The 12,965-nt window shown below is 37.6% G+C and overlaps 1 protein-coding gene across 8 annotated transcripts in view; it reads left to right on the forward strand.

Moving 5' to 3' along the window:
* Cadps2 (calcium dependent secretion activator 2) overlaps positions 1 to 12,965 on the forward strand; it is a 529,236-nt gene that overhangs the window by 225,386 nt on the left and 290,885 nt on the right. For all 8 annotated transcript variants that reach the window (XM_057791365.1, XM_057791395.1, XM_057791386.1 and 5 more), the window contains exon 4: positions 10,344 to 10,424. In XM_057791365.1, the coding sequence (XP_057647348.1) occupies positions 10,344 to 10,424 (81 nt within the window). The remainder of the gene's footprint in view (positions 1 to 10,343; positions 10,425 to 12,965) is intronic.

Consider the following 12,965-nt stretch of genomic DNA (forward strand, 5'->3'; position numbering starts at 1 on the left):
GTAAAAGAAGTGACTTTCAGTCCAGTCTCCAAGAGAGCCCTATTCCTACAAGAAATTCATGGTCACTTCTGTTTCTAGGAGATTTCTGAGTTCCCTCCAAAATCATCTGTACAGCTCTGCTTACAGCATTTTGAGCTTCTCTAGCCCAGGACTGTGATTCTTCCAAATTCCTCCTACAACCCTTCTCCAAAGACCACACTTCTGGTACAACTTTACTGTAGTGATTGCTTGAGCATCACTATAAAATTCCAAAGCCAAATTCCTGTGAGGAACAATGCAAACCTATGGCCACTTAGCCCTGTATACTTTGATGGAGCATCATGGTTGGTTCTGTAGAGTTGCTCATTTCATGGCAATTTGGAAGCAGAGAGTGTGGAAAGGGCCCTAGACAAGACACCGTCAAGGGCTCTATGGCTTCCAGCTAAGTCTCACCTCCAAAAGATTGTGTATCCTCCCAAAACAGTGTCTCCAACTGGGAGCCAAGTGTTTATAACATGAAACTGTGGGTGACATTGCAACTTGCAACCAAAACAGAGATCTGTATTTACTTCTCCATTGCATATAGAACTCTTGAACAGCTGGGCCTCCCTAAAGTCTATCCATACATTCTTCTGTTTCTGTGTTCTGGATTCTATTTCAGAATTCTTGCATATCTGCCTAGATGAAAACAATGAATCACCAACTTTCCTTGGAAGAAACAAAATATAAATGTAAATTCCTATAGTGGTGGGAATTGCTTATGTTTGTCTGTTAGAGATTTTCTATAAAACGTGGTCTCTGGCTTTTGTTCCAACATAGTGCTTCCTCTGCTCGAGCATTGTTCCGGTCTTCCATTGTATGGTAGCAATTATCCAGAAGCAGGGCTTCTCACTGGTGTTCCTGGAATCAGTTTGGTACTACATGTATTAAAATCTAAATATTATTTGTCTATATAAACATAATACATGAAATTTGATATGCAAATTTATAATTAGACATAAGATTTTGGAATAGAGATTTAGCAGTCACTGAGAGAATTTTAATATTTTAAGCCTTAAATATTCCTTGCTTTAAACTAGAAAAAAATTATAAATTCTTTTTTTTTTTGTCCTAATCACCTTAGTATAGTACAGTCTGGTTATCACTTTAGTAAGAAAGATCTTATACAATGAATAGCTATGATCAATTCCTAAATCTTAGTACAGAGTAATTGAAATACTTCTGTTGTTGTTAAAGACTTAAAACGACATTATTTCTTAAGTTAATGCAATGTTATAACTCATATAAGCAATTTCAGATGAATAAGACTTCTCTCTCCAACTCTGAATCATTTGTACAGTTGTTGTGGAGGCATGGTTCCAGAACCCCCTTTAGACATCAGAATATGTGGATGTTCCTACTGTTTCTAAAATAAAGTGGTACAGAGTTTGCATGAAATGTACACAGTGCTACATCTGTAGAACATCTAATTGTCATGTAACACTTAACTGTGTAACTACTGCATAAATAGTTGTCATGCTTCATCTTCTTACATTTTGGTTTTACCTTGCATGATCCCCACCACTTGGCTATCTTACCTCTCTATTCTTAAAGACCAAAGGAAATTCCACTTCCTCTACAAAGGCCTCCCTCCTCCTTCGTCCATTTTTTTTTTTTTTTGCTAAATGTTGAGAGAGGATAAAAAATATGAGGAATTACAATTTTTAGTCATACTCTGTAAACCTGTCATTTTCTATTATTGATCTGTGTGTGTGTGTGTGTGTGTGTGTGTGTGTGGGTATGTGGGTGTGTGAAATGCCTCCTTTGCTGTATTTTAACAATCTAATCAGGGTAAATGTTTTTTTCCTCTTAACTGTATAGTAATATATAATGTGTTTCCTGTTGTGTATATTTACTCATATAATGAAAAACAAAGAACAGAAGGTATATGTTACACTGAACTTAGGACTGTGAAACAGTTGTGTTAAAACCCATAGCTCAACAGTAAGATCAACACCCTTGTCCACTCCTTTATCAGTTGTGTGACTGTAGGAAAGTGGCTTAAACCACCTGTGATTCAGATTTTCTTGACTTAAGGACAGTAATGAGACCCACTGTATAGGAATGCTCTAAGGCTAACCGAGGCAAATGTTTATAAAAGTTAGAACAGTTAATGATATCAGATAAGTGATGGTTGTATGTAGTTTTTATTAGTCATGATGAAGTTACAGTTCCTATCTGGAAAAGTGAGTTTATGTACATTATTTTATTTAGTGGTAAACTTTCAACCCCAGGATGGTTAATGTGAATATAGATTAAACCATTTTATCAAGAAAATATTATTAGCAAATTGTTGTTTGAAAATGTTAGTTAATTAATTCTTTACAAAGACGAATTTTTAAAACTTATTAACTTGTACTTTTCATGCATATGTGAGTGCTTCTTTATATATATATATATATATATATATATATATATATATATATATATATATATATATATATGTACCATGTATATGCCTGGTGCCTATGGAGACCAAAAGGCATTGGATCTTTTAGAACTGGAGTTACAGGCATTTGTGAGCAGCCTGGTGTGGGTGCTGGGAACTGAACCCAAACTGTCCTAAAATATTAAATAGTAATATAAATTTTAAAGAAAAAACTTCGTGATGTATAAGATTTTACAAAGTTGCATCTGACATTTTAAGGTTATATGTGCATGGCTAGGTGCATGTGTACCTATAGAACAATGTGTATATCCTCCAGGCTACAGAAATCCCATGACTTTAACGTTTGAGGTTAGATTTCTTATGCTCCTGCCTTTGAACATTTTGATCCATTATTTAATATAGTTTAATTCGGTTCGCATGGGGTAATTTTCTATCTAATTAACTCATTCATCTTTTCCCTGTTTTACGTATTCAAAGGAAACTGTGATTTGGGAAATGAATTTTTAAGACTCTTAGAACTGTTCTACAAGAATCTGTGGCAGAACTTCTATTTCTGAGTCAGATTTTTATGCATAATTTAAGAGGTAGATATAAGGGAGTTCTTTTAAAGGTTTGTATCGAGTAGACAGGATGTTATCTGATTCTATCATAGATAACATCATACAGGGAACACATTGCTCTCAAGAGTCAGGGAATAACTTCATTTCCTTATGTTCTTTTGTTGTATGAAATTAAAAAAAATAGTTATTTTGTAGTTGTTAGCGCATTTTTAATGGTCAAAAGGCAAAGAGCAGATTTTTAGTTTTGTTCTCATGGGGTTGCTTCATAGGAAATGAATCAATGTGAAGAATAAATTAGGATTCAAGAAACTTCCAAATACAAGTGGAACTATTCTCTGTATTTGCTTTAAAATAGAGTTGTTTGAATCCCACTATTAAAGATGGATGTGTTTCATTCCTGTCAGCAGGATGAGATAAAGTGAGATAAAAAAAAACAACAACAACAACAAAAAAAAAAACAAAAAAAACATGTGCACCACATCTGGCGGAAGAGATCATAAACACCTGAGAAATTCAAGACAGTTGTGAAGGATAGGTCTTTGGATAGTGTATTTGCTAAATATTTGGTTCAAATATTTTTCTCATATGTTTTGGAGATTGATAGGGAATACAAAATAAAGTTGGGAGAAAAGGATTCCCCCAGCAGAAGTGAGCCCTGTGCACATAGTTTGGAAAATGTCTGAATGTTCATGATTGATAAAATTATAGATAAATTTGTGTAGATAATGCAACTGTACAATAGGATGGCGGCTTGCTACAAAGAGTTTGAGAGTCTAAATACTAGGCTAATGTGTTAGGGCATCATTCTCTCTTAGTTTTTATTTCATCCATTTCCTTCCTCTTATAATGCTCTGGGACTTTCCCTTCTGCTTCTGAGATTTTAGTATGATTAACTGTAATAAGATTTATATACAATTATGGAGAACCTTTAAGGAGTTGGTTCTAGAGATCACTTTAGTTTTAATTTGAATTCATGTTAGGGTGACTATAAAGAAAGAACTTTTCTTTGGGTGGACTCCTAGATCTGGAACGTGAGAGATGGAGAAGCCCTGTGCCCTGACTTATGACTCCTCATTGAGAAATAGCTACAATAGGCTATCTGAACTATAGCAGCTAATAACAAAAACAGAAATACACACCTGAGACAATGGGGAACTGGGACACTTAGGAACATGATTTACTAAAATCATCTGGGTAGAGAAATACTCTGTTTCCATTTGTGATTTAAGTCATGACATAGAATTAACAGGTGAGGTAAAATAATCTGATAATAATAAATATTTTGATCACTATTTTGAGGCCATGTTAGAGAATTTATTTGTATAGTGGACATATATCATCAGTAGGCAATGTGTATTGTAAAACTATATGATAAATCCCAAAGCATTCTGTAAACTGATTTTAGAGAAGCATTTTGTTTGCAATAGTTATTTCTGATGGATATATATAAATAAAGAGATTTATAGATAAAATTTATGCAGTATAACATTATGCGTTAACCTCAAGGGAAATACAAAGCTATATAACAAAGCTATATAAATCATAGCCAATTTGTATTTTTTCATACTGGTAAGAAAATTAACAAGATACAGTTAATTGCAAAAATAGGCCATAATTGGAGTGGAAATTCAGAGAAAAATGTAATTGATATTTTTATAGTGGGAGGAAGAGAGGTACGCTTTGCTCAACTTAGCATATACAAAGATTCCATTATGGAAAAACAGAACTATTAATCTTTTCTTTGTGGTAAACAAGATTAATATAAGAGCAGTCAGCCTGGTTGGCTGTAGCAGTTTAATCACATAGGACTTTCATACTGAACCATGCCATGAAGGACAGTTTTAGAACAATCTATTAATATGTGATTAGATTTAATGAATTCAAGAATTTGTTGGTAGTTTTTGGAGCACTAGAAGGCAGAGTCACAGTCTCTGTAAAGAATCTATTGGGTGAAACTTGGTAAAGTTATTTTTATATTGAATGCACTAGTGTTCTTAGGCTGAAGAGATGGCTCATTGTTTAAGAGTGCTTGCTGCTCTCGCAGAGGACCTGAGTTCATTTCTCAGCACCCACCCATATTAAGTGGATTTCAGCTGCTACAACTCCAGAGGATCCAGTGTCCTCTGTGGGCATAAGCACTCACATAGCACATGTCCACACAAAGACACACATACACATAATTAAAAATAAATTAAAAACAATTTTCTTCTCGGCTCTCCCTGGGAAGGGTAAATAGAAGAGATTTAGTGGGTGTAGGGGGGCAGGTGAGGATGGGAATGTGAGCCATCAGGTGGGGTGGGGTTGGGGGGGGGAGAGCACTGAAAAAGAGGAAAAGAGGTCATTTCAGGATCAAGTAGAAACTTAGTACAAGGGAACCTCCCAGGAATCTACAAGGATGACCCCAGCTAAGACGCCTAGAAATAAGGAATTATATAGCCCAAACCAGCCATGTCCTATGAAAAGGCAAGTCTACCAGTGGAGGGAGTGGGACACCAACCCAGCCGCAAAACCTTTGACCTACAGTCATCTTGCCTATGGGATGTGTTTGGGGTAAGGGTGGCATAGAGATTGTAGGAGTTGCCAAAGAACAACTGGTCCAGCCTGAGACCCATGTCATGAGAATGAGCCCACTCCTGACACAGCCTGAAGTGCCAGGACCCAGAGGATGGATGGCTCGGAAACGTAGGATAGAACCAAACACGACTGGAGGGGGAAAATGTCAATGGACTGATGCCCAATCATACTCTGCTATACTCATTGATTGGTACCCACCTCAGTAATCATCTGAGAGGCTTCATCTAGCAACTGGTGGAAACAGATGTAGAGACTCACAGTCAAACATTAGACAGAGCTTGGGGGATCCTGCTGAAGAGGGGGGGGGAAGGATTGTAGGAGCCAGAGGGGTCAAGGACACCACAAGAAAACTCACACAATCAACTAACCTGGGCTCATAGGGGCTCACAGAGTCTGGACCAACAACCCAGGAGCCTGCATGGGACTTACCTAGACCCTCTGCACATATGATACTGGTGTGTAGCCTTTTCTTTCTGTGGGACTTCTAACAGTGGGAGCAGATGTTATCACTAGCTGGCTTTTGGGACCCTATTTCTCATACTGGATTGCCTTGCCCACCCTTAATGCATGGAGAGGTATTTAGTCTTACCGCAACTTGATATGTCATGTTTTGTTAAGCATGGGACCCTGCCATTTTCTGAAGAGAAACAAGAGAAGAAGTGGATGAGAGGGGGCCGAGGGGAGGTGGGTGGAGAAGAGGGATGGGAAACAACTGCAGTCAAGATTTAAAATAAAGTCTTTAAAAATTTCTTTAAGATAATATTCAACATGCATAGGCCTACCCAGGACTTCTCAAAAGTATTTCTGTTCTCTGGGGCTTATTTTTCTCTGCAGATTGAGAGAAAAAAAAAAAATGGGCAATGATAGTTTAGGCTTTGAGATCAGCCTGCCAAAGTTCTCCATTTTAAGTATTTCCACATTCCACAAATTCTTTCTGATCCCAGTAAGTTTGTCATTGAAGAAATTTCTCCAATACTTGTCCTGTTTCTTGTAGTAATTGTACTGCAGCTAAGCTATCAAACCCAAGCAGTTCTGGGAAGGAAAACGTATTTCTCTATAAAATCCTGCTCACAACTTTAAACAGTCTCAACTCCCCTAAGGGTCAAGATAAGCGTTCTCAGCTAGAGAATTCTGAATGGGGAAATAGTATGCCTGTAGCAATGAAGGTGAGGAAAACCAAAGTACGTTTCTTGATACAGTCTGACAAGCTGGTGAAATACTTTGAAACTTGAAGTTAAAATGTCTGTGTGATAGTAACTAGAGGCCTTGCTGAGATGAGAGGGGCTTTTGTGCATCTGTCATGGTCAGGGTTGAGTGACACTCTTTAAAAGTCCTGTCCCCAGTGCGGAGGAAGACATCTGTGCGGTAAGTAATCTTTTGTCACAGAAAATATTGAAATCATGTACTTGGAGGAGATGAGATTGCAATAGAGGGTGCACTGCTCAAGCAGAGGCTTGTCTGCGATCCTCTGCTGCAGCCTTTGAGGCCACATAGCTGTATGCCCAGCCATGGCTTCTGCTGTGTCAACAGTATCTTCACAAGCTCACTCTGATTCACTCGGACTTTGCTTTCTCCTGAACACCATACTCCCTCGCGCGTGTGCAAAATCACTTATTTAGGTTGCACTGAGCTATGTTCAATATTTTATGTGACAAAAGATTACTTACCACACAGATGTCTTCCACTGCACTGGGGACAGGACTTTTAAAGAACAAAGGACTTTAAAGAACAAAGAAATTGTTTTCTCCTTTACTCCCTTTTTGAGAATATATTTATGTGTACAGGTGTGTATGTGTGTTTCCTTGTATTGTGTGTGTTTGTGTGTGTACATGTGGTGGCCAGAGGTTGGTGTCAGTTCTCAGTTCTCTTCAGTCAACCTCTGTCTAATTTTGAAATGTGGTCTCTTACTGAACCAGGTGAATTTTGATTGGCTAAGGTGGTTCTCCAGCCAAGATGAGGAATTCTCATTTTGCTGCCTGCCCAATTCCGAGATTACAGATGTGTATCACCACATCCCACACCTGGCTTTTTATATATGTGCTGAGTACCTGGACTTAGGTCTTCACGCAGCACTTCACTCGCTGGGTCTTCTCCCCATCTCGTCACTTTTATTCTTAATTATTTCATAGAAGTAGCACACAATGTTGCCTATAGCAATGACAGAATTTATTCCATTCCAGCATTAATATGCTTAAATGAGCTGATTGTGTATGTGTATATCAGAATAAACAGAACCACTGTGAAGGCCTTTGAACATGGCTCTTAGATAAACATAAGACAATTAGTGCAAAGCAAAATGTCTCAGAAGTGGATCCTTCAAGAACTTACATCATATTTGTATAATCATTTATCTTAAATCTGTAATAAAATTCATTAGTTTATTCACTCAAAGATAATAAATCTTGTCAGAATTTAGGCTTTGAAAGTCAAAATATTCTTCTTCTGGGTTCAGTCATATTCCAGAATTCATGTAATTGATGTATCTACTTCTACTGAAATGTCAATTATTAATTAAAAATATCTTGGTTCCTACAAAAAAAAAAAGAAGTAGCTGTTTGCAAAATGGGATATATTTGATGGAGCTTGAAGGTCATATGTGTACACATACACATGTGCGGGTATACATACTATTTATGTACAAAAAGAGATCTGGTGAAGTGTTTTAGGTACACATGTCTTCAACTATGTAGGTCTTGCTCTCTATGACTGTAGGTAGATTGGGCTTGAGCTTTTTAGGAAGGAGAGGGCAAAGATAACCCCTGTATTTAGGACTTAAGGAATGAGGTAGATAACATATCACTTAGAACATGGCATTATGTACTCAGCAGAATGAGTCAAAATATAAGATTCATCTCTTCTGGGACCATTAAATTCAATGTGTTTTTTTCTTTGAGGAAGTTGAACTTTTAAGTAGACAGTTAAAGGTAAGTCTGGATCTCCCATGGTGTGTTGTAGCTAGAGACACACGCACTTCAGAGTTTTTAGTCAGTGATGCTAGTTTTTAACATGAGTATTCAGAAGGACACTCTGACCTTTGAGATTGCAAAGAGGTCACAGGCTTCAGACTCAAAGCTCCTCAATGTTTATCAACATTGCCTTCTCTGGGGAGTATCTGTTATTTTGTTATGTAAATTAAAATCCTCTTTTCTGTAGCAGAATGTATTTTTAAGCATTGTGTAAGATGAAGTTCATTATTATCAAAACTAACCAGTTGGGGGCTGGGTAAAAGGAGAGAGCTGTGGTTATAATAGGGTACCATGAGGGATCAGCACTGCTCAGTGTCTCAGCTCACTGAAGTTAGGACTCCTGATCACTGAAGAATACTTTCCTTTGCCTACATCCTCAGACAGATGCAGTGAAGACATGGACATTTTTAACGTCGTTCAGTGTCTCTTGCAAAACGAACCCCATTAAAATTCAGAAATGAGTGGAACAACTCTTCTTTAAAATTAAGTAAAACAGCTAGATTATGGGGGTGCATGCCAATAATCCCAGCACTCGAAAAGCAGAGGCAGGCAGATCTGAGTGTAAGGCCAGTCTGGTCTAAAGAACAGACAGCTCAGGCTACACAGAGAAACCCTGTCTTGAAAAATAAATAAGTAAAACTGTTGATCTAAAGAGTATATCTTTAACGAGGTAAAGATTGCTTGCTCTGGTGAAATTTGAAGGGTTTTGTGACTTCTTCAAATACTAATGTTCTGAGAGGAAAATCTATGACTTCTTTAGATAAAAATCCTTTTTATTGTATTTTTCCCCATTGGAAAAAATAATTAACAGCACTCAGAACCACCTGTTTCTCTAGATCTGTGAGATTTAACACCCTCTTTTGTCCTCTAAGAACATCTACACACATGTGGCATGCAGTCACACTCACACACATACACATAAATATTTAAATTATCTTTAATAAAATATGGTTACACCCTTTGTTCTAGCTTCTGATAATTAGGATAGAAAAAGAAAATGGATTGAAGTGGGAAGGAATTTACCACTGAATATCACAAGTTTAACATCTTACAATGAACTAATAAAAGAAGACTGAGTAATTGGGAAGGGGGATAAGCATGAGAAGATTATAGTAAAACTTAATTTCAATTAACAAGTGAGAATAATTTTCCATATATGTGGGGGATTTCTGAAAGATAATGATTACATTTTTATTTACCTGCTGTCAAATTTCAAACCCTGAAATAGAGCTCTAAAGCAATGCTTGTCTGTAGAAATGTGTGAGCATGTCTTGGCCGCACGTGAGCCATCACTAGGACGAGCAGTGCATGCAGACTTCAATGGCAGAAAGTTGTCAGTCAAGCCATGCTTTAACTGTCTAGCATTCGTAGAGACCAAAAAAAATTCAAGAGATGCTTTTAAAAAGTAGGAAATAAGAAATGAAATGTTAATCGATGTCTTGTCATCCAAAAGAGAACAAAGTAAGAAATTCATCAATGTAAGTGCTCAGGGCTGACCTGCAAGAGAGGAGAATGGAATAACGAAATTTGATAATGAGTTGTGTCAACCTCAAGGAAACAAGGACTTCTTGTTTTAGGTTTGTTGCAAACACATTTGGCACAGGGTTATTGCAGTGATTAAGATTACTTAATAAATGGAGCTATTGAATCGTACAAATTTAAAATTTTGTAACTAAAGCCCAATGAAAAGTAATATAATTGGGCTACAATGGAACCAAACAGACTTCTGACTAGGTAGCTGAGGGGATTTACTGAGTATTTCTTAGTCATTTCGACTTTGTTTTTATGCCAGTGAGGTCCCATTTTATACCCACGTGCATTTCTTTTCATTTTAAGCTGGATAACGCTGACGAACAAGCAGCCCAGATCAGAAGGGAGCTCGATGGCCGCCTGCAGCTGGCAGAGAAAATGGCAAAGGTATGTGTGTTATGCTGGGAACATGCGGTACCGCATATCTTTACTTGCCTGAATGTCTGTCCACCAAAAGCATGCTTGACCCAGACAGACATGCTCAACATGAGTTATGGTTTGCTCTTCTATATTAATAACTTCCTCATCCCAAATATTTGAATTCATATTTTCTAAACGGAATAGGCTATCTACCTGGAGTTTCTATACTTACTATGTGAGTTGTCCAAATTCAGTGATAACTTTTGGAGTAATTTAAAAGAATCTGAATTTTTTGTTTAACTGCTAACAAGATCTGAAAAAGTTTTAATATTGCACGAGAAAAAATATTTATATTGAGGGAGAAAGGTTTCCTTATAAGATTGTATTTCAAAATTTCAAGCACAATGGCTTGGCAAATAGTGGTGCCAACTTGATGGAATGGTTGACTGTCTAAAGTATAATTTGAAATTTATAGTACAGAATATGACAGATGAAATGTGTTTTCTTTAATAATCCTAGAGATTTTTACTTGCATAATCACGATTTCTAAGAACAAAAATATACTTAAAACAAAAGCTTAGTTCCTTTTTAATAATTTGAATATTTAGAGAAATGCATCGTAACCATCAAAACTATTCTTTGGTATGAATTGGCAGGTTATTAAAACTATTCTTTGGTGTGAATTGGTAGATTGATTTAGTTCAATGACTTAAGACTTCCTTTTCCTTCTGCTGAACAAAAACTGAGTAGTTGGTGGATAGAATGTTCTTCTCCTCGTCGTCCTTTATATTCTCTCTCTCTCTCTCTCTCTCTCTCTCTCTCTCTCTCTCTTTCTCTTTCTCTCTCTTTCATTCTCTCTTTTTTCCCTCCTTCCCTCTCTCCTGTGTGGCTTTTCATGCCTCCTTCCTTCTCTCGCTCTCCTCTCTCTGTTCCTTCCCCTCTCTCTATCTTTTCCTTTCTATATCTTTCTCCTCTCTCCCATGTTCTCCCTCTTTTCTCCCACCTCTCTCTTGTCTACATGTATATCAGCATTCATAAGCATTTACTACTGAATGAGTATATGTCTATCCACCTAAGCCAAGACAGTGAATTTTTCCAGCACTGGAAATTAGTTTCATATTCTGACTCCAACATTACATTGTATGCTTCTGCCAAGAAAAAAACATATTTGTGATTATATGGTATTTTCAGAGTGTTAATACTCTGCCTGTCTAAATTTAATGCTAGAGAACAGATTGAGTTGGTGGTAGGTTGTGTGAAACAAGGCACATTTCTAGAGGGAGACTCTCCAGATGACCTGCCATGTGGGATGCTGTGACTGAGAGGCTGCAGAGTGATGTGCATCCACAGAGCAGGGTTGAAGAGAATTGCCTTCCTGCTGGCCTCTGGAAATTGATAGACGCACTGAACCATTCCAGAATGTACACTGTGCAATCCACAGCACAGAAATCCAGCAGTTGAAAGCTCCTGGAAATTTTAGAGATGAAGCAGTCTTACAGAAAATGCCAGCCTCTTTGATCCTGCCTAGTAGGCTGGTTGCCTTTCTTATAGGTCAAAGGCTAGGAAAGAATCCAGAGACATGTCTAGATGTACCTTACAGCTGCCTCGCTATAAACTGGACTTGTTACTACAGAGGCCTAATTTGTCACCACAGTGACCTTGTGGATTGATGCCTCTTTCATTGCACCGTGAGCCAAAAGGGCAGGTGATAGCATGGGTTCTATAGATGATGCTGAGGTTTTGGATGGTTAGTCTTTTTTTCCCATTTCACAGAGCTACTGCATAAATAGACTAGGTCACTGGCCTTGCCCTGGTCTCCAGGGACTGGTTACTGTCTACATTTGCAAATTTCTTAGTCTAACAGATATTGCGTCAAGTAATAGGGATATCCATTTTTATTATTTTAGCCAAGGAAGAAGTTAGGGAATGCTAACAAGGCTAGGAAAACCTGGAGCTAAGTCCATGTGTTCTTTTTAGATGTGCAGCAGTATGCAGATTATTTAGTCTTTGCACAATATTTGCTGGGCATCCACTACTATGAGCAACACTCTGCTGAGTGCTTAAGATAGAGCCAGACAAATATAATTGCCTTGGACTAAAACAAGACAGAAACATGCCTACATGCCAAATACAGCTCATATTTTATTTGGGAAGGACCATGAGAAGTGATAAGATGCTGTGTTGCTAAACTATGGAAGATTATTGTTACTACCAAGAAAACAGATCCATGAGGTTGGTTGTGCAGGAAGAAGGATGAGTGGTCAGGAAGCTCTGAGCAGCACCATTTTTTTCTGTTACTCAAGCCAAAAAATAAAAAAGACAACAACAACAACAAAAAAAAACTTAGCATCATATTTGACTTCTTTTTCGCATGCTTCATGCAAACCTTGTTAGGAAACCCTTTTGCTTCTACTTATGTTTTCAGACGCGATCTCACTACAACCAAGGGTAAGTAACCTCGGAGAGTAGCCTGGCCACTCTGCCTCAGCTTCTTGAGTGCTGAGATTATAGACACAAGCCACCACACTTTCTGCTTGCTTCTACTTGTGAAATAGTTCCATCTGACAG

The sequence above is a fragment of the Chionomys nivalis genome, chromosome 1 (genome assembly GCF_950005125.1).
Source record: "Chionomys nivalis chromosome 1, mChiNiv1.1, whole genome shotgun sequence".
Classification (NCBI taxonomy): Eukaryota; Metazoa; Chordata; class Mammalia; order Rodentia; family Cricetidae; genus Chionomys; species Chionomys nivalis.